General features: G+C 40.0%; 1 protein-coding gene across 1 annotated transcript in view; it reads left to right on the forward strand.

Moving 5' to 3' along the window:
• Nucleotides 1-252: 252 nt before the first annotated feature.
• Nucleotides 253-27,680, forward strand: part of pth1r (parathyroid hormone 1 receptor) — a 50,712-nt gene continuing 23,284 nt past the window's right edge. The window contains exon 1 of the mRNA XM_085141871.1: nt 253-1,609. Coding sequence (XP_084997997.1) covers nt 1,541-1,609 — 69 coding nt within the window. The 5' untranslated portion in view covers nt 253-1,540. The remainder of the gene's footprint in view (nt 1,610-27,680) is intronic.

Here is a 27,680-nt window from a genome sequence, read left to right on the forward strand (position 1 = left end):
GATTAAAATAACAGTGTCACACAAACATATTCGCGAAAAAGCATAAAGTGGACAAACTGCTATGACACTGTCAACAAATCCTCTATTATTTCATTTCCAAGCAAAAATCTTGATTCGTTAAAAGAAAATTGTGCACGCTCTCCTGCATTATGTCTCAGTAATCCAATCCTACTAGTAGTTGCAACTTTTGAGAGAGTGCAGGGGGAAAAAAGCGGTTTGGCAAAGGCCCTGCGATCTGTTGAATGTGGAGTTTGTTTGAGGGGTGAGAAAATATGTCATTTCGGAGCCGTGGTTTATTCCAACGTAAGAGAGCGCACCAATGAAAAGCTCTTACGCTCCACCCTACCTGCCTCCTTTCCGCCCCCCCCCCCCTCTTCCTCCCCCCTCCTTTTCCACCCACATACTCACTACTGAGCACGACCTGCCTCCTGCCACATCTGGAGACGCTTTCTCAACACGAGGAACTTCAAGTTTTGCGCTTACTCTGCGAACAAACACGCGTTTGCGAATTATCTGTCCGTCAGGGTGAATTTGGGTTTCTCTTGATAGTAAGTAGCCTAAATTATTCAGACCAAGTTGGCGTTTTTCCTCCTTTCTGAAGCTTTTCACATCACCATCGGTAGCTTAAACAGATCCATAGAGTTCCATACATGCCGTTTCTGTCTGTCACGGTGGATAGATTTATAATTCGGCACGGTTTGTGGACATGACAACTGATACACTACCGTTTTGTGCTTTTATTAATTTATAAGAAAAAAAAGAAGAAGAAGGAAAAAGACCGGTAACCAGGGGTAGCGAACACGCGTACAGTGATTGAGTTGAAACACGCAAATCAGACACTTCTATTAAAAGTTTGAAATTTCACGCTCCGCTCTTTCACTTGGCTGCCATTTACTGTTAAATGCACAAAGTAGACCCTGTCTGCGATCCTTCTGCTCCACTGCCGCCCTGCACGATAGATCCGTGCGTTGTTGATGGTGACATGAGTCACAGGATTAAAGTTGTGAAATTCAGCAGCGACTGGTGATGGAATGATACGTTTCGGGCTTATTTTTGTACAACGCTGATCTAACGCTTGGAAAAGAATACTGGAATAAGCCGCAAGGCGCACAGCTCCATACTGAAGTGTTTAAGTTAGTCTGAGGGGGAAATTTAAAAGACCTAAAAATACAGCGTCGGTTTCTTCCCTACAAAGAATCATTTGAACTTCCCACCGCAGAGCTAGGGCGACATAAATAGTTCTGACATGTGGATGTAATTTCAGAAGAGGAAAAAAGACAGATGCAGAGAAATAAAGAGAGCAGACTGAGCCGGAGCATATAGTAGATTATAGGAAATTAAATCGAGGGCAGAGCGAGGCGATTACAGAGTTATGATTTCACAAGCCATCATAAGCATCGAGAGGCCAGATGGAGTGAAAAAACACAACTCGTTCCACTTTGAAGAGAGTTAAGTAGATTAAATAATTTCATCCGAGCTCAATCAGCATCTGTCTGAGCCCTGCAAGGACTCTTGGAGGTAGAGTTGCCTCAGGTCAGGGATGGGATCCTCTCTGCTTCTCCGCAATCTGGACTTTCTACTCATCTCTCTACTCAGCGGTTTATGCCTGGTAAGTCATTTCAAAATGAAAATAAAAGTGCAATAAGCACATTTACCCTGCCTGATAGACAAGATACTGCTTTAATGTTGGTAAAGTGTGCACAGATCACTGAGAGGTTGTCAGAGAGATATCTGCATGTGCTGTGTGCCAAGTAAAACTCAAGTACCTCCTTTAGGATGATTATTTTTTGCATCCCATATTGATGAAATCTGCAAAATTCACTCTGATTTCCGCAAAATTTGTCCATTGCTTCTTTTGCAAATCATGATTGAGGAAGCATGTGTTCAGTGTTAAGGACTGAGTGCGTCCTCCAGAATAAGAGACAAAGTGGCTCTGTTGTCAAAAGCTTTTTACTCGCATCTGCTCAAAACCTTTAATTGTCTCTGCGCTGGAAGTCAAACTCTTGAAATTGTTGCTTTATAGGACCAAATGGCTGTTTTGCCAGATTCAGTAGAAAAAAAACAACACATTTAAGCTGAAATTTCAAGAGAGACGGTTGACTAATGACAGACATATTGTCAGTTCCCTAACAGGATTGAAGAGGTGGACATGGCAGCTAACAAAAAGCAGCTGTGATTAGTGATTACGCTCTTGTTCCATTAAGTGCTTCTTCCCACCCTAACAGTACAATTAGGGTTTGTGTAAGCACACAGTAACCTAGCTGCCCTAAAAGGCAGAGCATTCTGTTTTACTACAGCACGTTTCATGCTGTAAGCTTGGAAAAGCTCTGACCCGCATGAGCTGATGCAGCTCGTGCAGTCAAAATGGGGCTAGAAATTTTCATTCACATCTGCAGCAGCAGCGGCCGAACAACTCACCCAACACGGTGATCAAGTATTGAGCTTTCAAACGTTGCCACAGTTGTATTTAGAATGTCTGCATACACAGGGACACACACACACAAACACACTGTGCAGGCAGAGCAGCACACGAAGTTGGTTCTGTGTGTTTTGGCTGAGGCTGTTGTGCATTCAACAGGCAGTTCGCCCAGGTTCTGAGGTACAGTGCATTTTCCCAGTGATGTGGTCCATCACTGTACCGCAGGACCTCTAGGCTCATTGGTTTAGATGGCAGAGGAAAACAATTATAACATAGCTGTGTATTTATAGCTGATTCAACACTGAGTCGTTCAAAGGCTCTGTCTGTGAATGGTGTTTACCCGTTTTTAAGTTTGGTGTTTGCTTAGTGTTCCTCTCCACAAAAAAGTATTTATTTTTTTCCAGACTGTAACCAAACGGGATGTAGATGTTCACTGAATCTAAACTAAGAGCGGAAAAATCTGGGTCTGTGTTTGAAGAAAGAATATGAAGGAATATTTTAAAAATTGAGACATGCTGTTTTCAAAATACAGCGTTTTACAACTTTCCCAGAGGCTCTGCGAATCCTCGTATTGAAAATACAAATATCAAAATGCGTACTCGCTATTTTTATCTGAACGAAATTGGCTGATACAGGGACTGATAAGGAATATCTCAATTGTGTTTTACACCACAGCAGGCAAGCTGTAGTGACAGCTGAGAGACAAAGCACTGCCTCATAGAGCCTTTGTTCAGTGTGACTGCCTGCCTCACTTACTCGGTTATTACATTTATTAAGAGGCAGCACTGCTTTCAGGAAAGCTTGGTGAGCGTTTAATTTTTACCTCATGACTGTGTTTTCCCTCTGTGATGACTTGCATGTGTTCGGATCCTAACTGGAAGAACTCAAACTGTAACTGCATCTGCATGACATTGTCAAGGTTTATGTCAGCTCTGGACAGAATCTGACTGTGACGGCTGTCATGTTTAGTATTGCACAAGGCAGTTTTGACTAGTTTCACAAGGTGTGGAAAATATCAGTTGTTGACATTTTTAGCCAAAACTTTTTTCCTTTCGTTTCTTTTTTTCCCCTCTTTTTTGTGCAGAGAATCAGCAGTTTTCCTTGTGGCTAAAATTCTAGATTAAGTAGTTCAATCAATATTGTGTTAAACCAGAGACTAACCGCCAATTTCCCTGAGGATATTTTTCAAAGTCATACCGAACTGAACTGACTGATGCAGAACTCTTAAATTCCCCACAGATGAACGACGTCTGTGTTTTCCTCACCAGAGAACAGCTCAATTGATATTCATAGACATGGTTGATCAATTTGAAATCGAGGGATCACGGTTGTGGTCGACAGCCAAATCCAAGAGGAGAGCAGAGCACACAGAAAATACATTTTCATAATAAAGTACCCTCTGTGTCATCAGTTAAAAGACTTTAAAGTTACTGATCCCCAAAAAAAGCAAACAATGAATACCCCCCCCCCCCCCTTTCCCAATAATCATTCAAAGTAGCTTTATCCATCTCTGTGAATCATCCTCAATAGAGATTCATAACATAGATTAGAGTGGCGGATAATCTCATCCCAATCTGTCACTGGTAATTAGGGGCAGCAGATATCGCCTTACTGATTCAAATGAACTGCTGCTGCATCTGTGAAATAGGCTTTATTATTGAAATTCATTTCTGCATACCCATTTGACTGATCTCAAATATGACTTATGATAATTTTCTCCCACTTGTCTGTGTTTGCGCGAATATATGTGTCTGAAGATGCATGAAATGAACCGTCCTCCTAAATTTATTCCAGAAATGTGCTTTTCACTTAGTCATTAAGAGAAAACTGCTGAAACTACAGACTGTTTGATTGCTGCTTTTAATTCTACTTCATATGCAGCTTCACGCACAGAGTTAGCCTTCAAACTTTCTCTGATAAGAGCCGATCCAGTGTGGTAATTCTATTTATTCACTATGTATTGTTAATTAATAATAAATGCTGATAAATTGTTGTCTTTGTTTTAAATTGGAATAGTTCAGTGAAAACTGAACAGTGCTTCATCCCTCAAGTAGCGTGAGTGCATTGGAGAAACGGTTAACACAATGAATGATGTAGCATCAGTTTTTGAAGTCACAAAGGGAAAATGAGCTACAATGATAAAAAAACAAAACCAAAACCAAAACACTATTTTGGGAATTGGCTGACTTCTGCAGCCAGTGTAAGGTGATTGTTCAAGAAACTTTGTTTCCTCTGATGTTGAAGTGTTAATGTATATAACGATAAAATATAATCCGGCACACATTTTCTTTTTAAATGTCTCTGCATTGTTTCTCCTTGTCGGTGTCCTACCAACGCCTCCTTGAATTTGTTTTCACATGTACATCATCTACCAAAAACAGTATAGCCTGTATAGCCAGTATGTCGCCTATCTGGCGCAAGATTTTCCTTCCATTTCATACATTCTACCATATTTCATTGACTATATTATATTATACTATATAGAGACAATGTTTATTGCGTGTTTTCACCAACTGTTCATAGTTTGTGTCAGTTATTTCTTCACACTCAGCTTGTCTGCATCTATACACTCACTGGCCACTTCATTAGTTACATCTTACTTGTACTGTAACTGCCTTTTAATTTCACAGCTGCCTCAACAAGGTGATGAAAACATTTGCTCCATATTGACATGACAGCATCACACAGGTGCTGCAGATTTGTATTTCCTCTCTGCTCTGCTGGATTGAAATCTGGTGACTGTGAAGGGCATGTGATTGCAGTGAACTCACTGTCATGTTCAAGAAACCAATTTGAGATCTGAGTGTAGTGATATGGTGCATTGGCCATCAGAAGATGGATACACTGTGGTCATAAAGGAATGGACATGTTCAGGAATGTTACTCAGGTAGGTTGTGGTGTGTAACCAATGCTTTAATGGTATTGTGTCAAGACAATATTGTCCAATATTGGAGAGGCCATGTGAACAGTAGTCACTAGTTTTCTGTTCCTAGCTGTGTGTGTGGTACCCGGTGTGGTCTTCTGCTGCTTTAGCCCAGATGCATCAAGTTTTGGTATGCACATTTAGAGATGCTCTTCTGTGAACCTTGGTTGTAATGAATGGTTCAGTTACTTTCTATCAGCTCAGGTTTTCCTCTGGTGTCAACAAGGCATTTTTATTGGGAGCACTTGCTGGATATTTTCTCTTTCTCAGGCCATTCTCTGTAAACTTTAGAGAAGGCTGTGCAGGAAAATCCCCCTAGATCAGCAGGTTTTGAAATACTGAGAGCAGCCTGTTAGCCATCAACAACCACGTTCATAGTGACTTTCTTCCCCATTCTTTCGCTCACTTTGAATTTTAGCAGGTTACCTTGGCCATGTTTACATGTCTAAGTGCACTGAGTTGGTGCCGTGTGATTTATGAATATTTGCATTAATGGGCAATTGAACAGGTGTACCTAACAAAGAGGCCAGTGAGTGTATAAATATTTGTCTGCATGTGTGTTTCTCTGCTTATATTACCATCAGTGCACTGAGTGTGATGAAAATGCTGGCCTCACCGGCCACTATTTTATTTCATTTCCTCAGGGAGTTCAAACAGTTTGGATGCGGCTTTGATGTCGATCCCTTTTCTGTTTAGCCTCCATTAGGTCATAGAGGGACAACAAAGCCTGCCAGGGCCCATTTACACATGTCAGTGGACACCTCACTGACAACTGTCTACCGCGTGCCAGACTAAAGCCATTTTATATGGGAAAACCACCCTCCTGTCGTATATATTTATATATATATCTTATACTTCATATATTGAATATTTCATGATGAAAGGCTCGCTTGTTTTTTTTTCTTGATGACAAATTTTCAAAGGGCTACTTGAGGGTTAAGATTTGGATTTAGAGTTCGAGCTGGAATGCGGTGTAGATTAGAGCAAGGGGTGTGATTATATAGACACTTAGTTATTGAGGTAGCCCTGAGATCTAAAGGCACTGCAGCTCAAGAAAACAAATCCAAATTGAAAAGCACAAGAACATATCATAACTAATTTGCCAACACAGAGGCAGCACTTAGAAAATTAAAGGCTTCAATTACAGGAAACACAATGGAAGAGCAAAACATGTTGCAGTGATGTGATGAAAGATTAAAGATGTCGTCTTAATTTGCTTGTGTGTTATCTTTTTGCTTTTTTAAAATATGTTTTTCTTTGGTTTTTGTTCAAATTGCAGTACAACGAGCTTTCAGGGCCACTGTGCAGCATTCTTTTACTCTTTGGATTAGTAGCTAAGGAATACATCGTGTCAATAAGTGTCCTCACAAAGATAGGTATGGAAATGTGTGTGTGTGTTTGATGCATGGCTGGACTTTCTGACCTTTACATTTCCCAAGATGGCGGGGAGAGGAAGTAGGAGGTGTGTCAGCAATGATTAAATAGTGAAGTGAGGTTTTAACATGAAAATTTACTCAAGTTTGTTACCCAGTTTCAGACTACACCTGAATCATGTGATACACGCTTTGTTATCTAACCTTACACACAATGAAGAAATGACTACTGCTTACAACAAAGGGGTTTCTTTAAGCAATCCATTACAGCACTACCATTATGCTCGAGTTCATCCGTTTTCACTGGGATTTGTGATAAGGTGCTTATTAATTAACCTGCTTAGCACTCAGAAAAATAACCGTAGGAAGTCAATGAGCCTTAACACAGTTTACATCTTACTTTTTCAGTTAGTTTAAACTCAGCAGCTGATGCTTAGTGGAGGGATTTGCTAATTGCTCCTAATCATGAGCGAATCAAAAACTACTGGACAGGCTAAAGGAGGACTGCCAAGCAAGCGATGTGGATCCATTAAAATCCATTTGAGGAAAACAAACAAACAAACAAACAAAACACTAATTAATAATCTAGCACGTGAGTTCACATGAGTTTGTGATGTGCCACCATTTACCAGTCAAACACAGAATCTTTTATATTGGATCCACTTTAGCTTGTTCTCTTCATCACTGGAAGTGCAGCTTTGCAGAAAATAACTGCATTTAAAGGCAAGATAAGGAGCCATTTTAAATGGTCGTCACTGAAGTGAGCTCCTGGTGATCATTTAATGCACCTCTCTGAGTTACACCCAATTTCTAACCAGGCACTATTTGTGCTACATGAAATCTCTAAACATCAGTCACTGTGCCTTGTGTGCCCACACCTAACCGAGGTGCTGCACTGTGTGTGCTCTCAGTCTGCCTCTCTGCTTTTGCTTCACTTTCATACCTTTTACAAATTACTTGCTTCTGAAATTGCTACCTTTTGTCTGTGGCCAAAGGGCAAAACAATATAATCTAGTTAGTGAAAAAGCCCTTTAATGTTTGTTCTAATTAGTGAGTTTAAATGCATTACTCCTCTCTTGGGCATTGGATCTTTGCTATAGAGCAACAGAGTGGGGGAAATAATGGATTTCTTGCTGTTGGAACCTGGTGTTAGTATGGAGCGAGTCACTGTGTGACCAAATCTTTTTTCATACATTGATTTTGAATTTAATATGCAGTGAGGTGAGCAACAGAGAGTGAGGGAAGGATCAGAATCATCAGTCTCATGAGAGCCACAGGAGGCCAGTTTTTGGTTTCAGCTTTTGGGGCATGTATTCTTACTTTATTTAAACAATGTTTCACTGCTTTTTTACAGCCTTAAAATGTTTTGCGCACACTCAGCATCATGCTTCTTTGCTTCAAGATGGTGAAATCACAAGAACACAGTCTTTATGGTTTTTTCCCCCCCTTTTCTTTATATAATGGGCTTTATCAGCTGTGTTGTGGATTTGGTGGTCAAGCTTTTCAGCTAGTTCTGCCCTTTCTGTTTCCCTCAGTTTGTCCATGCTAGAGATGACTGTGGCTCTTGACAGGAATGCACAAGTTAGAGGCCGATGTGTCCATTCTCCTCCTATCGTGCTAAAGGAGACAGCATGAGAGCAGCCTGTTTGGACAAGTGTTGGTTCTCACAGTGTATTCACGTTATTGTAATGTTAAGAGGGATAAGAGAGTTATGCAACAAAATATTTATCACGACATACATTTGTGAATTTGCGATAACGATATAACTGACGATATAATTGACAGTAGACAAAATACTTTACAACTCCACAACTTTATTAGTGCAAAAAAACCCATCAATGTATTTTCACTTAAACAAGCAGCTGTTTTTATGTGCATTAAAGTTATATAAAAACGCAACAGTGCAAATGCAAATTCCTTGCTGACAGCTTAACCAAAAGGCATTTCCAGTGGAAACTGGCCAACATATCCTCAGCATAACCATGTATAATATCCACAAAACTTAAAAAGAGCTTATACACACACAATACGGTAATATTATGTTGAAGCGCAGTACGTATCACTCCGCGAGACGCCTGCCTACGATAGCCGTAATGCTCCGACAATCCATCAAGCGGTGCAGCTTTGTAGCTTAGCAAAGTTGTACTAAAACATTTGACAGATTTTGCGCCGTGTACGACATAAAATCATTTCGAGGTCAGTAAACACAACCAGAATTCATACATAAGGCACACGGGATTATAAAGGGCACTGTCGATTTTCAGAAAAATCAAAGGATTGATTTTAAGTGTGCCGTATTTTCCAAACAACACGGTAATAACGACGGCCCGCTAGCATGCTCTACCAAAAATAGTGCTTTGTTGTGTATCTGAAGTTACAGCATTTTTACAAACCAATTCTGGTTCATCCGTTTCATTCAACGATCCACTTTCGCTCTTCTCATTCTGCGTCGCTGCCATGTGCGTATGTAAACAAAGGCACTGCGCATGCGCGTTTTACCCATATTCTATCGCGATATTTCATTTTCCTATCGTTGCCCGTATTACAGTGAACGGTATGATATAGCCCAGCCCTACTGCAGACTAAAACTCAGAGCTGTATGAGGTAGTGTAATCTAATATCTGAAGGGTTTTATGTTATGATAAGAAGTTGCCAGAAGGAACATTGGACATCTGAAATGGTTTCATATAAACCCAACATTTCATAGTCCTGCTTAGAATTTAACATTTAATCCAAGTCTGGATGGAAGTCCAAGTCATTGCTTTAAAGCTCACACTTGAACTGTTTTAGTTTTACCAGACAAAGTGCAGCGATTTCCACCACTGACTTGATGACAGTGCAAGGTGAAAGCTTTTATACTTGTGTTGGAGGTGTAGTCATGGATGAAGTATCAGACACAGGAAGTATGGGGCTGAGTGGAGATGGCTCAGTGACACTGCAGTCTGATTGAGTGGAGTCGCTGAAAACACCAAAAATAACACATTTATACCTCAAACAACAGAGAGAATCGTGTAATTGTGCATGATGGACTGAAAAATCAACAGAAGCACATGAAGCTGAAGGACTTAAGAATGGGTACTCTAGTGCACAGAGGGTATTTATACCCACCTTGGATAGGATATAATTTCTCCATCCTAATAAGATTATGCGGTTGGCAGATCTGAGACATCCTGTTTTGTAATTTGGTTTTTACAGCACGTGTTGTAGATTTAAGCAGTATGGAGGTGTAACCTCAGTAAGCGCTCGTTGCTATATGCGCTTGCTGTCGTCAGTTTGCATGTTTGCCTGAACTTTCGTGGGATCAGCACAAGATTTACCTCACAGAGGCAACTTGTAGTGGGAAAAATAACCTTCACACACATACTCTCCTCACACTGAGAGTTTTACTCTCAGTAGCTGACACCACCTCCTGAGATAACTGCAAAATAATCAAATTCTTGTAACTTTCTCTCAGGAGTGCATTCATCTGTGTGGCGTATTGACCGATGCATTGCTCACTTTCAGAGGGCCTGTGAGTCAGACCCATAACGCATGTGTTAATACGCGAGTCTTCAGTTTCACCAGCATGGTAAGGTAACACCATGGCAGTATTTGACTCAGGAAAGGGGTTGTTTTCTTGACTTACCATGACCTCTGCTTTTTTTTCCGTAACTTTTCCACTTGAAGAATGCCAGAATATGTGTAACTCAATGCCACTTTTACACCTCAATGAAAAAAGTTACACTTCTCACTGATATTTTTCCTGTTCTATGGACTTTAGCACCCACAAAAATATGGTGTTGTAGTGAAAACATCACATTTTGTTTTATTTATTATTTTTTAAACTCCAGCTTCATTTGTTTAACCATGGCAACTCGTAAAAATCTGCTTCTTTATACTCAGTGATGCTTCTCTTGATGCTTCTTCAAAAGCAACAGCATTGTGAGCAGCAGAAATACAAAGATACTGACAAGAAACCAGCTGGTGATGTCAGTGATGCTTCACATTGCATTTAACAATTTAGCAGAAAAACCTCTATTTATTTCTTCCTGTGGAGTTTCAGCTGACTAACAGCATCATGCACTGTGGTGATGCTTATCAAAGAGAAGCTGAATCTTTGAAGTACTCGAATTCATTGCGATAGTCCTGTCTCTCGTGTTGGTTTCTGATAAGATCAAGTCCGTGCAAAATTAAAATGCAAACAATCTTGAGAATGACCAATATGAACATTGTTTTTATTTAAGCATTGGAACTAGAAATTGTTGGACCTAAGACCAACAGTGTATTATAATCTCAACATTGCTAGAAGTCAGGGACACGCTGATTGATTGTCAGCTCTGTGACAAGTTTGAGTCCTATGCAGTCTTTTTTCATCAGTTACCCGCTGTATCAATATTGTGGTGCAGACTTCCTTACGGGCAATATGCTTGGAATCCCAGAGCACCTCCGTTGAGTTGACATGTGAAAATTCTCAGCTATGCAGATGCCTTTGCCATTGACCGACAGTTCAGCTCAGCCCTACCCCCACTGTTAGCGAACGGATTGAATTTCAAATATACAGACTCTTCCAGTCTCATTCTGTCCTTTTAAATGCAACAACAAATTAGGTCGGTAGACAGTTCCAAGTCAATTCCTTAATTACTGTGGGCACAGAGGGTAGGATTTCACACGTGATTCAGTTGTTTGCGTAATTTGGAAGCGGTTCAACTTTCGGGTAGGAATACTCCCCTGGCACATGGCTTATGGCTAAGAGGAGGCTGGATTTCTTAAAAGGACCTTTATTAGTTTCATTGCAAAACTCAGGGGCTTATGGGTTTGTAAGTATGCAGTTCACAGCTCCAGATTTTCCAGCAATAAGTAAAAAATCCTTACACTGCAGTACAGGGGGAAATCTCAGCCAATTTATATTCAGATAACAGTGGGTGGATGTTTTTCATCCACCCACTGTGGAGGTTTTTCTCTGTGTTAAATTGGTGGCATTTAAAGACAAGCCCCTCTCAATGCGGTTAAAAAGTTATAGTTTGAGTCATCACAGATCTCAAGTTTGAGTGCTTTGTATAAGATACTTGTTGGTCGTGGAGAGATTTAATGAATGTTTTCAGACTGACATTTACAAAAAGTACCGTTCATTGTGTAGTGAAGGTCAGACACATGATTAATTTCAAGTTTTGTCACAAATTATTTTGCATGAATTCTTCTTCCAGCATTATAGCTTATTGCTCGTTGGTTAAGTTTCACTGTGTCTCTCTTTGCTAGACTGTGATTAATGTGGCCCTATTAATGTAATGAATAGAAATAAAATATAGCAAAAATTAATTACATTTAAAAGATTTTTTTTATAAGTTTTTTTTATTACAATTATTTGTTGTTTTATTTTGGTGGATTCAGTTACTATTAAATATTTAAAATTGCAAAGACACCAAAAATATTGAATTAGTGCACTGTATGAGTCCTACAGCGGGTGATGGTGCATAGCTGGCACTCAGTCATTGAACTGTCTGCATCCATATGTGGACTAACTTGAACGGATGCAATATTTAAAATGTAATCATGTAGCATGGTGTATGATCTTCATATACACTGATTATTATTCACAGCTTTATTGTTCCATATTCAAAGTGTATTTCTACAAAATGTCCTTGTGTGATGTAGCTGTATTCATGGCTGCAGAAATGCTATACTATACTTTAAACATGATGCAATGAAGATTTAAAATACATCAAAAATAAATGAAGGTAATAAATTTACCTTCTTTTCATAAAATCATTTCATTTCTATCTCATTTTAAAGAGATATGCACGTGTCCTCTCTCGTGGGAAATTGTGTTTCTTTGTAAAAAAAGACAAAAAAACAAACAAGCAATTATTTAAGTAAGAAACATATATTTCAACCAGCCATTTTTTAACAAAGAGAAAACAAAATAAACCAACAAGTGTGGCAGTATTGTTGTTGTCGAGGGTCAGGGTTAGTCTCAGTCTTGCATTCAATCATACATACTCCCATACAAGCATTTGGAGTGATAGCTGATAGTATTGAGCTGACCTGATGGGCAAGGAAGGCTGTTTATTATAGTGAGAAATAAATAATGTAGACATTAGGGTCTACATAATTTATTTAGCATGCTCTTACTCACTGCTTTAAGCTACATTAGCCATTACAAACACAACACACTGACTGAATAACCAATTTTTGACAAGAAAGAAGCATACCTATAATGAATAAGATTTTCCCGTTGTTATTGTCTGTCTTTTAGAGGAGTTCAATAGCAAATCAGATGAGTGCTTTTTAAAGATAAAAATGTAAGTTTTAAGGTTTCTGGGGGGGCAATTAAGCTTATCTGATCTGCAATGGAAAATATTGGTTTCTTTTTTTTTTTTTTTTTTCTTGCCTGTCCCGTTTGGCTCTTTTGCCATCAGAATTATTGTCTAAAGGCGAAGAAAGATGCCCAACGGATTTTCTTTACCAAATTGACCATCCCAGCTTTGCCGTAATGGTCCATTTGATTCACCTTTTATTCTTTATTTTATTTTCACTTGCTGAATACGGGACAGACTTGACTGGGGGAAAGAAAAGGGAGAAAGAAAGAGGGAAAGAAAAACAGTTGAGAAGAGGGACGGGGGAGAAGGGCAAAAAACAAAAACCAACAGAATAAGCAGAAAGAAAAAAAAAATACATATATCGATCACCTGGATCACCTGTTGAGAAAGAAAAAAGAAAACAAGCAGAAGAAAACGAGAGTAATACAATAAACAACATCACAATGATATATGGGAATATGACAGTAAATACTAAATATTAAACATTATTGTGCAGCACGTAAGATCGACAGCACAGTGTGCATTGAGGTAGGAGCCAAAAAGGGTGTAGTTTGTGTGTGTGATCACCCGTGTGTACACCTGTGAGCATGGACGCGCTTGTTTTCTTAAAAGGTTCCCTCATGTAATGATCTGCTAGAGGGTGTGGGGGGCCACTGCCCCGTCCTCCAGGGCATGAAGCAGGTATGGAGGAGATCAAAACTCCAGACATCCAGAGGCCCTCAGAACACAAGAGACCAAGGAAGACCAACAGAGGGGCAGCCGTGCCACTGTCCCAGAAAGAGCTGAAGAGAGTCCCAGATGAGGGGTCACCCAGCAGCCACGGAGCAGAAGCCAGGGGGGGTTGCAGTGACGTGCCCGTGAGCTCCGCCGGCAGCCAGCTGTGCCTGAGTGACTGAGCCCCAGGCCGAGAGGCCGGGGGCACCCCACCTCCAAAGTGGCCCAAGCGAGCCCCAGGCTCCAGGCCCCGATAAGCAGCCGCCAAGGAGTGAGCCGGTGTGTACCCGGACGCCCACCCCCGGACACAAAGAACCACCAACGCACCGATGTCTGAGGGAGTCCGCCCCCGGCAGGGGAAGTGGTGGGGGGAGATAGGCCTCCAAACCTTGGAGGGCCTGAGCTGTCCTCAGAGAGGTGGCGTCTGATACCCAACCTGACATATGGACACAGACATACAGGCACACACAGATACAAACATCCATTCCCACCCTCATGCTCTCATATGCACTTACTCCACACTCAACCAACGTGGAGACAGACATAAAGAGACGCTGTACACACAATCACACTCCCCAAGCGTACTCTACGAACCGGGTCTAGGTACCCTTGCCCCTGGAGGGGGGAACTGCACCCAGACCCAGGTTGTGTTACCCTTTTCCCTGCGGTGGGGAGAAGCAGACCGCCTCGACTCCGCAGCAGCAGGGAGGCCCCACATTCCGGACTCCAGTCGGACGGCCAACTCCTCCTCCTAGCCCCCCTGCTCCAGCCGACCGCAGAGAACGAGGGCAAGAGAAGACTCCTAACCTCCCTCCACCCGCTTATTGTAGTGTTGATGTATGTGTGTTCTAAGGTGCATTTAAAACCCAGGAGGGCATGGAGCTACCTGCCAGAGAGCAGCAGGTAAGCGCATAGTCCCTCCTGCTAGCCCTCAATGTCTACGTGTATTTAAAATTGAGAGGTGGGCAACGACGCCAGGGGTGAGGTGTACACCCTGATGGTAATTGGGATTCCGTGTAGCGTGCCCACCCCCAAGATCCTATATGTATGTGTAATGAGAGTGTGAGTAATGTGAATGTCTAAGTTGCGGGATAAAATTGAGGCAGAGGCAGCCAGAAGGGGACAGAGGGGGGGGGGGGGGGGGGGGGGGGGTTACCTCCTCTGCACCCTGGTGACACACCTCTACTCCAAGGCCCTGCATGTGTGGGTGGTTGTGGTGGAGCGGGAAGAGGGAGGCAGCTGGAGATGGGGAGGGAAGGAAGGGAGGGGCAAGTGACCCCTCCCTGGGGCCAGCTCCCTCGCTGACCCCAGTAGGCACCCCCATACTCCGCGACCCGCCAGGGAAGGGGGGCCCAGGCCCATCCGAACCGGGGCCCAGTGCAGCGGCGCCGCCCGGCCCCACAGAGCCCGGGGCAGTCCACCCAACCCCACCACAGAGAAAACTGCACCCACCCCATCATCCACTCATCTTCCAGACTACATAAGACAATAGACGCCCAGGCTGAGATCTTCCTCCACCTCTCCTGTATCTCCCCCTCTTGCAGAGAGAGTTCCTGAGAGAGGAAAGCTCCTGCAAGATGTGACAACCCCCCCCCCCCCCCCACCAGTTGAAGAGCCCCCCAGGTGGCTCGGCGCACCGGCGGCACACTGCGCGAGTGGTGGGCCCCCATATACCCACCGGCCCACAACCCCGGCAACACACCAACCAGGACCCAGGCCCCCGAGGCCCGGCCAGGGCCCCAGGCCAGAGCCGGAGCGCCCCCAGAACCTCACGCCCGTCCCGGATCCACCCAGGGGCAGCCAGGCTACCAGGTCAGTAACCCCCGTCTGTCAGCACAGACCCTCCCCTAGCCCCGCTGCACGTAGCCACGAGGAAACCGTCACCAAAATATTGGTTTCAGTTTAGAGCATGTGACAGGGCACATGCTGGGATGAATTTGAAAGGGATCGATATCAGCTAAAGAGAAAAACTCTGAAAACAGTATTGATATGCAAAGGATCAGCTGTCCTTTAATTCATCACTGCACTGCAACAGTAGGTGGAATTAATTCAAAGATGTGAGCCTTTTCCCGTTGCACAACCATTCAAACTTAGTTTAAGGTTCGAAGGTTCAGAACTGGACTGAGTGGCTGTCTCCTTCAAAATAAAGTGGTCAAAATATATATATATTTCTTTATGTGCAGCACAACTGTTGCTTTTATCTCTATTAACTTATTTTTTACTTTCTATTGCTGTTTTCTGGTGAAGTACCAATTTGATATTTAGATTGATTATTGCTCCAATCCTGACTGAAAGAACGGTTTGTCAGTGACAAAATGCTACATGGGGTTGATCTCGTCAGAGTTCAGTTTCGTGCTTGCTTTGCAGCAATTAAACCAGCTTTTCTTTGTAAGCTTTTTTAAACATGTGTTCAAGTGAGTTTACACCAATGAAAACCTCGAAGAGTGTCTCTTTCTTGGCCACATGCTTTTACTTTTGTTATTGCCAATCTTCACTTGTGGCTTGTGTGTGACAGGATGACAGAAAAGTGCAGTAATGAGTCTCAGACTGGGCTGTAATGAGTCTAAGTCAAAAAGTTTGGTTAAAAATGTTAATAGATTTTTATTTTTTTATGTATGACCCGTGGACTTTGGCTATTCTAATAGTAAGCACAAATTCAGGGAATTGATATTCTTGGATCTGTTTATTTTTCACATATTCTTTTACAAAGTCAGTAAACTAGCGTTGAAGTCGAGCTTGGGGTCACCTTACTCATAACTGAATGATGAGTTTTGTCTTTGCAATATATATAAAACACATAACATTACAGTGAGAATAATATTACAGCAATCCCAAAAGGTTCATTCTGTTCATCTGGACGTAGCGTTTTCATTTTCTCCCACTGAAAACGCTGCATCCAGATGAACAGAAACAACCATGCAGCAACTAAAAGGTATGTTATAGTTAGATTTAGGATTCAAACTTAATTGTCATTACACATGTATGAATACAGGATAACGAAATACAGTAGATAAAAGGGCTGTGGGTCGGACTCGAACCCGGGCCGGCTGCTCTCGGCCATGCGCCATATGGTTGGCTGCACATCCAACTAAGCTAAATCTGCACCCATGTTTGTGAGTCTGCTATGGTTCACTTTGGTCCAAGTGATGTTATCAAACAGCGAGTCCTAGGTTATGAGGGGACATCCACATGCTACCAAATTTTCTGTGACCGTAACAACTCGTGTTTACATTAAAATTCAGCTATTAGATAAGTGCCATTCAGTCAGGCTTTAGTGAAGTAACACAAGACCTCCAGCTCCCCATGTTCACAACAGAGTATAATCACCACTTAAAGTAGGAACACATGCAGATGAACAGATAAGCCGACAAAGGACAGGAAGAGAGAGAAAACCTGCAGTCGCACACACACACACACACGCTCAAGCACAAACACACCTAAAGTAATGCTTTCAAAAGAAAACATATAATTAGACAAATTAAACCATTACTTAACAAAAACTCAGCACCATGACAATCCTGACTTTTTTCTGTTTTGCCACAGACCTTTTAATCCCAGTTTCAAGTAATGTTTAGTGAAACAGGAGCGTGGTTTGAAGGCCTCAGCACCAGTGGCCTTGTAAGAAAGTGTGGAAGGCTCATGCTGACAGGTCAGCTGCAGGCCTCTCAGCTGGAGTACAGCACAAACAGTGTAGCCTGTGTCTGCTTTAATTTTCCCTGCTAAATAAAGTGCATCTTATTCACGTGCATTGATGTTAGTGTTTAAAAAATACATTAAATCCTTAAATGTTTTACTAAAGAGATCCTCTGTATATGTTTATCGCCAATAAGTCCGTAATAAAATATATTTGCATTTCATTTAAAGGTTTTATAGAATCAGAAAACCCATTCAGGCATTTTCTAGTGAAGTTAAAATTTGAGAAATTAGATAAATGTTTTGATGTATTTAGAAAATTCAGGAGTATGAATTACGGCTTTATTGAAAATGCAGTTTGAATTTTATTCAGTCGTTCTTAATAGTTTCTGTTTTTGCTGTATAGGTATTTTTCCTGGAAGCCTTGTCGGCTTTTATTTTAACTCTTACAACTGTATATGCAACATAAGATTATTTTAATTATCATATTGCAGGTCATGAAAATTTACTGCTGTCAGATTTGATTATTATCATTGTAGAAATGCAGAAATATGAAAAAATGCACATTATGTAGTCTTGATCTAGAAATAATTCCACTGCATTTAGTGTGGTTACATAATTACATTCTGAATACATATTTGATATTGATTGTTAGTTTATTAGCGTGGAGTATAATTCTTACTCCCTGTGCGGCTCTATTAAATTTGAGAGCATGGCTTTTCCTTTGCTTTTGATTTGAAATTATTTTGTAATAGATTGACTGCTCTGAAAAGCACTTCAATCAAGGTGACCATCTGCAAGAGGTTCACTCTAAGTGGCCCCCTTTGGCAAATCAGAAGAGTGCAATATTAACAGGTAAAGACAGACACCTTGGGTGATTAAGCTATGCCTAATTAGTTCACAATTTTGGAGCTTTTTATTGGGAAGGCAGTTATGATGAAGGGTCTTATGCAAAAAGTGCCCTTGTCCTAGTTCTTGGCAGTGGGCAGCGGGCCCCTTGGTGTCCCTTTGGTTAACAGTGGAAAGGGGCTGATTGAAGTGCTGCCCTCTGTATGTGTTGTCTTTTTGTATTCATCCCCTTCCTCACCAAAATTATAATAATTCAAAGTTATTCAAGGTAGACTGTGAAAATTCTAGCATGTCCATAAATTACTTTTAGTCTTATTAAAAGGATAAGCTGTCTTACCCTTTTCACCTAGACAAAGCTTTCTTGCCTCAATATATCTATATCTATCTATCTCTATATATATCTTACAGCCCTATCTCTCTCTCTCTCTCTCTATCTATCTATATCTATATCTACATCTACATCTATATATATATATATATATATATATATATATATATATATATATATACCCTAACAGGGTATATATACATACCCAGTTAGGGTTGGGTATATATATATACCCAGTTAGGGTTGGGTATATATATATACCCAGCCCTAACTGACTGTGTAAAACGGACAGTATTACATTGTTTGGTGTTGACACATCGTCTGCATTACTTGCAGCATGCATGCTGAGATTGCTCAGTAGTGCTTCACACTCATTTGGAATTGTAAAAGTTGGCTTTGTGATACTAATTGAAAAACTCCCTGTAGGCATAATATTGACAGCGAGATAGACAAGGCTCTCCGTATTATGTGAATTCACTGTTAATTATGGGATCAAGCAGCAAAACAAATATAGCACTAGAAAAGATGCTGATATGAGTGAGTTGACTTGAATGAAAAACACTCACTGGACAGCTGGACAACTCATCTGAGTATTCTCACTGTCATTATTCATTGATGAAACGTTTTCATAAATGGCTGAATAAACTTACCTTTAGAAAGTTTTGAGATGTTTCAAAGTTTAACATGTAATTTTTATTCTTGCTACAGTATGTAGTTTTCTGGGGAGTCTCATTTAAAAATGGATGCGTCTGTTCTGCTGTCCATTGTAATAAATATTGCATAATCCTACTTTCTGCAACCTCACATAGTTAGGTTTTACAATTACTCTAGGGCAAGGCTATTTGCAGGTATATGATTGGATTGACCCACAAACCTGACATCATTCATTACTGTTACAGATGACAAAAACGGAATAATAAATTTTGACTGATTGAAGCCTGTTTTCAGTCATGCATTTAATTCCTACTAATGTTTTACATCAGCTGATGTTATTTAAAGGGGTAATAGCTGTAATGCCAAGCTGTGACTGAGATGGTCTCATAATCCATTAATGCCGATCTGCACTGTAAAGCTACATATGTAAGGTCTGAAAAACACATCCAAAAAAAGCCTTTTATGGGTTTTAAATCTACTTTAAAATGTATATTTTAACCTATAATCCTCTTATTTTATGCATAAAGTTGCATTTATGGCAGTGCATTATTCTGCTATTGAAACCCAGTGACCTGTGAGTGTTGTTTTGTTTGTTTCATCAGTTGCTTTGTGACATCCGTTAAGACATTATGAAATGTCTACTGCATTTGACTGTTGCATAACCATTAGTAGTTTTTAAGCTTTTGATGAAAATTAAAATAGTGCATTTATATTGCTTTGCTAAAGCAACAGTCTGTAGTTGCTGTATTAAATCACTTATATAATGCAAGAATGATCCCTTTTTAATTTGTGAGAACAACAGTCACAGCTATCTGCCTTGTGTGCAGCCTCTCAGAGTACACACAATGTTTCCATCAAGGACAAAAGTGCTGTTCTTCAGGCTTACGACCAGAGCAGGGTATAATTAGGAACTAAATGCTGCTTTAAGTCAGAATGTGGTCTGCGAGCATTTCCAAAGGACAACCAGTCTTGTGGTTTGTGGTTTTTATCATCAAATGCAAATTGCACAGTTGAAGAGGAGTGGCACTGACTCATAGAGTTTATAATATCCAGGAACCTCATCCGCTAAAACATTCATGCGGCGCAATATGTCAAAAGTAACATATTCATGTTTTTTCCAGATAGTAGACAGCCCATTAAACACTAGATTCAGCGAAGTTATAATTTTCTAGAACCTTACTATTTTGTGAAGAAAAAACATGCAGGAAAGTCCAAAAGCCCTTGGGATCAAATTTTGAGCACATGCCAACAACAAGGAAGTGAATGTTAGCCTATGGTGTAAAAATGGCAAATGACCAAAACAAGTACATAAAACAAACATTCAGCTGTATTCCTAAAATTGAGACGCTTCACAGCAACCAGAGTAAATATTATATGTGTAGTATTTATCATTCATGTGATGAAGTGTGATCTGGAATGGAAAGCCTTACTTATGACCATTACCTAAAAAACCTTATCTTCGCACAGGGATTGTCTAACAAAGAAGCATTATTGGATGTCTCTGAACTTATAGAAAAATTAATATGTTTTCCACTGAAAACACTGCCAGAGTTGTGATGAGAGGTTCTATGTTGACAGTGAAAACATCTGCAAACACTGAACTGAAATAACACAGAATGTGTGTGAGTCCAGTGCTTTTAAAGTCATGTGATGTTTGGCCTAAAATAATTCTAATAATAGTTATAGAAATTTTGTTTCAGAGTTTCTTCTGCTTTCATGGTTGTTAAGGTTTCACCCACAATTTTGGTAGTATTTTTAAATATGAAATCACTGTAACCAATGAGCTCATATATGCCACTGCTACAGTAATCCTAGATACACTTGGGTATAAGATCAGGAATGCATATAGAGAAAGCCCTTATGGAAAGGTAGGCTGGAAGCCAAAATCAGGGAAACTTGAAAGGATGTTATAAAAGTTATGAGATGTGGGTACTGGATGGATGGGAATGACAAAAAATGGGGGCTCTACAAACTACCAAGCAAAGACTTATAACTATGGTGACTAGGCTGAAGAGATACACCAGAGAAGCAAAGGCCAAGAGAATAAATGGTCTGTTTGCCAAAGATCCAGCAGCAACCTCCCAGAAAAAGAACCAGTCAACAACACAAAGGCAAAAATCTTATAAGGTGTCTCAAGAATGAAATGCTGATAGCACCAGGATCTGATATCCACTCCAACTGGCTGAAGAAGTGGTACTCCATCAACACCTGGCAACACAAAGAAGCAGGCTGCTAGTAGCAGGTACTCATCTTGACTTGCTAACACAATCATGAAAGATCCCTGCAAGTTTATGACACCTTGAAACTACCATGCCAACTAGCTCTCTCTCTCTAAAACATGGAAGCTCCTCTAAGGCATCATAGCAACCAAGCTGAGTAGGCTTGACATGAGTCAACATATAAGCACAGCTCAGAAGGAATTGAAAATAATACCAGAAGGCCAAAACACCAACTGCTGGTTAATAGAGCACTACACCAGGGCTGTAAGACCAGGGAGAATAATCTCAGCACTGTCTGGTTGGACTACAAGAAAACATACGACTCAATGCCCCACACGTTGATACTGGAGTATTTGGCACTATACAAGGTAAAGTGTGTTCATAACATCAATCAGGGACTCAGTGGAAGACAACATTTGAGGCCATTTGGCTGGATAGGTGTGGCTAGAAAATTGCAAAGAGAGGTATCGTGATCAAGGCTGAAGGGGTTAATATGCCAGAAGGTATAATAGCAGATATACAGGACAGCTACAAATACATGGGTATCCTATAAGCCAACAGGGTCTGCAATAAAGATCCATGAAGATCCACCTCAGTCAAATATCTCAGTAGGTAAGACAGATCCTGAGAAGGTAGCAGTAGGAATAAGAGCTGAACTATCAATACATATAACCTACCACTCATTAGACTGTTACTCAACTGGAATAATAAGCTGGCCACAGGAGAACATAAATGCCACTGATGTCAAGACATAAAAACCCCTTACAACATATGGTGCTTTTTACCCAAAGTCCAACACGCGGAGGCTTTACAGCCAACAGAAAGTAGGAGGGCAGAGCCAGAATCCAGGAAGAAAGATGAAAAATCAATGAATGCTTTAGAAAGATAACCCCAGAGATAAGCTGCTCTAAGATTTCCTCAGATATCTGAAGACACAACAGTGATGAGAAACTGTCATGGAATACCAAGCCACTGCATTGGATATATCATGGACAGATTGAGGAAGTGGTGGACATCAAGTAATCTGACTAGTGGCTAGAAAAGCACAAAAACAGGGAAATAACAGGGGCTGAAGGAATAACTGGAGGAGATGTGAAAGGTAAAGACCAAAGTGGCCCCACAATGATAGAAGCAATAAGACCAATAACGCCCAATCTGAAAGAGTGGCTCCAGCAGATTCCAGGCACATCAGAGGCCGCTGTGCAGAAGAGTACAGTTCTAGGAATAGCTAAGATATTGATGCATTTTTACTCACCTTCACCAAAGACATTACTCACAAAAATATATATATTTAACAATTGTCCAGACCTAACATATATTTATAAACATTCATTTATATTAAATCAAAAACTCTTCTGGTTTTGGAAAAAAAAAGCTCATAGCTAGTTTATGTAGTCTCTGTTTACCTCCATGCATTGAGTTCTTGCTTTGGAACATTTGGATTTAATTTTTGTTTGTCACTAAAAAAAAAGTAAAAAAAAATAAAAAATCTGGCCGATGATAATTTCTTGCAGATCATTAATCCTTTCTCTTCGACTGTTGTCTTATTAGCGTAAACTGGATATAACCCCAACTCTATAGAAATGTTGGCTTTTCATAAGCCTTTTAAACAATAACACGGAGGACAGTCTGATGTTGAAAAAGAAGATAAAAATGCACACCTTTGATACTGAAAGCTAAAATCTGCAGTGTCTATTTCAAGTGTAAATGCTGAAATGGAGCGCCTGAACATCTTTAACCATGGAAGAAGTTTTTCAGAGACCTACAACACCTTCTACATGCATGTAAAAAGCCAAAATGCATAGAGGGGGCTCGTGTATAGACAGGATTTCAACAATTCCGTTTTAACAAACTTCTGAAAATAATCAAAGCTGTGGGGATGCATTTTATATTGCCCACTGATCTTAGCTTGAGGATAAAGTATATTAATTTTGGCAAAGGAATTGTCCCTACATTCAACTTTCTGGGAGATCAGTACAAAGTTCAAGCCACTTCGAAGCTGTAGTGTTTTGCTCAAAAATGCTTGCGTCTTTGCCGTCATGATATTTGGAACTCGCTTTATGTTGTGTTTTTGATAGAACTTTTTCATGGTCTGAGATAATACTAATGAGATCACTGAGCTTTATTTTGAATCCAAATACACTGTTGACTCACTGCAGATAATTATACTCCACTGAATCCAGTGGTTTTTGTGGTTCATTTAAACTTTTTGGATACTCGAGTTTTTGTTTTGTTTTTTCTAATGAAAGTCTACCTCACAAGCTCCAGCATTTGACTCTCTGATTCCGTGTAGGACATTACAGGAAATGACTTTGGTTAGCCACAACTTTCTTCAAAAAAAGAAAGAAGAAGAAATAAAAAGCGCAAAGCAGTCCGCAATGAAGGCTGTTGGTAACGCAGTGGAAACCCAGTGTCTCCACTCAATGTATGCATGGCGTCTAGCCATATGACACATTTCTGATGGACAGTTTATTAGAATTTCTTTTTAACCTTTGGTGCAAACTATTTGAAAATCAACAAATGGACACTGAAAATATTTAACTGTCATGCCAGACAAATCAATCTCTGACAGATAAATACAACTTGCATTAATGACCAAATTCTGAAAATAGAAAACTAAAACTAAACTGTAAATGTGCCTTCACTCCCACACTGTATAATGTTAGTATTTCATCCTAGCGGTTAAACACTCTCTTGACTGAGCACCCTAAATACAGTTCTCTCAATATTGGTCTTATATTCTTGCAGAGGGCTGCAGTTTAAGTCATCAAGCTGCAGTTTGCAAAGACAAATAGAAACTTGTGGTTTATCTAAGTGGAGTTTGTATTCTAGCGACCGGTGATGAAAACACACATATTTATATGTTGTGTATTTTTCTAATTCTCATTTTGGCACAAACTCAAAAGCATTTCACAAAAAGAATACTGTGTTTTGAATGAAATGCAGTAAATAAGAATGTCTGCGTTTCTCCCTGTGAGAGGTGTGTTTACTTTGGAGGTTTGGACTCTGGCCAGTGGAGGAGGAATAGTTTTCAGAAATAATCACGGGGCATACATATTACCCAAGATTCTCCTCTTGAAATGGTAAACGATACTCCTCTATATCCCTGGATGCAGGAGTCTGGTTTTTAAGATAGAAAGCTGAAACTCCATGCCTCATTTTGGTTTAATGTTTCACGGGGGCTTAAACACCACTATAAAGGCTGGGATGTTTGTTCTTAATGTGCTGGAACAGCATTCTCACTCAAATGGCAGAAATAACTTAGAGAAATTGCAATATTTCACACTGATTTGAAGTGTGTGGAAAAATTCAACATATATCAGCATGATGCATGCAATTATTTAAATGGTGAAAATACATTATGCAGCTTCAGCTAGCCTTGTCACTTATTCTCCAAATCTCAGTATCTCTTCTCCCCAAAGAGCCCTCATTTGATGTTTTACGGTGGTGGTGAGGAAAATTATCTGCCAGTACAAATTCTCTCATAAGGCTATAACTACCTTAAAACCTGGTGACTGGAAATGCCACTGCACCTTAATAAATATGCAGGAAGTGATCTCTCGTATCGGAAAAGAAATATATGATCTCAAGATAAAGCTGATCACGATAATGCCTTCTGCAGCATAACAGTCCCCTTAATGTAGAGGTTAGACATTCAGTGTTTTTCCTTTAATTTGTCACCTGTCCGCAAATAGAAAGAGTAATGATAGTGGTGTTATTCTTACCAGAATAACTTCCACATTCACTGTTTCTGATTACCTATTGGTCATTACCTAAGTAAGACTAGGCAGCTTTTTAGATGAAAATAGTGTGAACGTCTCAGAAGCTGTCAGTGGAATATTCTATATTGGCTTAGTTAGTACAGTAAACAGGTAGTATCTATCCTTGTTCGCCTGCGGTAAAATGTTATTCCATCTGTGGTTGTTTACTGTGCAAAGCCATAAACGTCTTCATTCTGTAACCTTATTCAGTTCTCAGACTGGACATCCTTATTTCAGGGCTGAAAGTAGTGAAAATATTGATGGATTGAGGTATTGTGGGTTTGTATGGAGCAAACCCACAACGGCTTGGTATTTACAGTTAAATTTAAACCTCGTGAAGTTGCGTACTTCTATTAGAAACAAAGTATACATGTCTTTGTTCCTATCTGTACTTATTTATTATATTTCTCATTATGAACAGGCACAAGAGACGGCTGAAAAAGTCTTGAAAAAGGTTATACAACAGTTGGTTCCTATACTGAGTTGTATTGCCAACTGCAAAAATATAAATGCTTCTTAGTAGACTGTACATCTACTATAGTAACTGTTATAGTAAATAAGTACATTCTCTTAAATGTTGTACTCGGGAACCAGTGTAAAATTCTTGTAATTTATTTCAGTACTGCAGTGTTTTGGTACTGTCCTTTTTATGGTTGGTTCTCAACATTTATACTGCTGTTACTGCTGTAAAATTTCAGCATTTCATATACTTTAAATAAACACCACCGCAATTGGCTGTACTAAATTATAAATAAGAAGAATACAATATAAAATACTGTTGCAGAATGAGTAAGCTGACTTCCAGTATTTCTATACTCACAAAAAAGAGTTTAAGAGTAAAAGTCTTATTACTAAAACTTATTTTCCATAAGATGTCTTTATCTATAGCTAGAGGCTTGAACATAAATATTAGAATGCAAACATCAGCTTTCATGTTGTTTCATGTGACACATCAGACCAGGTAATGTTTTTCCAATCGTCTGTTGTCCAATTTTGGTGAGCCAGTGTGAATTATAGCCTCGGTATCCTGTTGTTAGCTGACAGGAGCTGTACCCAGTGCAGTCTTCTGGTGCTGTATCCCATCTGCTTCAAGCTTTAACATGTTGTGTATTCGAAGATGCTCTTCTGCATACCTTGCTTGTAACAAGTAGTCATTTGAATTGCTGCTGTCTTCTATGAGCTCAAAGTAGTCCTGATTTGTCTGATCTCTGACATCAACATTGGATATTTTCTGTGAAGATCAGCAGGTTCTAACCAGGCCAGCCCATCTGGCACATTCAAATTCACTGAAATCACCTTTCTTTCACATTCTCATGCTCAACTGATAATGGCTACTTGGTTAAACACACCAAGTTGTTGCCATGTGATTGACTGATTAGATATAACAAGCATACCTTAAAAATAAGGTACCCAAATTATTTAGTTAACATCTGTCTGAACACATTAACAAATATTGTAGAGACTAAAATAAGATTTTTCAGGGCAACAAGAGAAAATCAATTATATATATTTAGAGATAGAATCAGGCATAATCATTATATCACAATGAGATTCAACAAGCAAGTCTCCACACCGCCTTTACTTTGTATCTGCAGCTATCTGTCTATGGTTATATATTCCATTGTGTCACGTTTAAAAAATATATATTCTAGATCCAAAATGACTGTAATAAATGTTTAGAAAGGTGAATTATTTATGCATAGATTTACCTTGTTCTCCCTGCTGTCTCTTGGTCATTGGTAAAACAATTACTCGTTACTATTTGAAGTGTTCTGCTTCTTGCTTTCATAGAAGCAAAATTCAATTTCTTCACATCCAGACATGTAATTTGTGTCTGAAACCGACAGATGCAACTGCAGCCAGGCAGTCAGCTGCTCTGAGTAAACGTCTGTCTTTAATTTGCACTATTTGCTCTGGATCACTGGACCAAAAAAACAAGACTGTGTGTGTGTGGGTTTTTTTTAGCCGCACCTCCAGGCGCTCTGTACGGCATACGTGTTAGTTTATGTCTCATGGTGTGTGTCTTATAGTTTTGCTGCAGTGTGGCTCAGAGAACAATGATAGTGCCTACATGACAGCATTAAATATCCTGGTGATCTAGCCTTTAGTTTAGGCGGCCTGTTTTTTCATTTCCACTCTTCTTGTCATGTTCTGTTAAAAATGAATGTTGTCCTTTTCAATACAGTCACATTTGTCAATGCCCGAAAGTGATCCACAGGCAAACAGCAAGTCAGTCAGTGTGACCTATTAGAATGGAAAAAGTTTCCCTGACTGGAAAACCACACCTGAGTTACCACGTCACCCTCATATAAAACGTTCAGAAGCTGAAAATATATAAGGGGTAAAAAAAAAACAAACTGCAGGGAATAAAATGTAATTTTTGACAGTGTTAAAATTTTCCTCATGTCGATCAGTTTACCGCTGGAATAAGCCTGCATGCTGCAAGTGAAACTGATGCTGTTGAGTCAGGGAAGTTTAGCTTTCACTTTATCACAGTGAGACTGATAGAAC

This window comes from Neolamprologus multifasciatus, chromosome 18, assembly GCF_963576455.1.
Source record: "Neolamprologus multifasciatus chromosome 18, fNeoMul1.2, whole genome shotgun sequence".
Lineage (NCBI taxonomy): Eukaryota > Metazoa > Chordata > Actinopteri > Cichliformes > Cichlidae > Neolamprologus > Neolamprologus multifasciatus.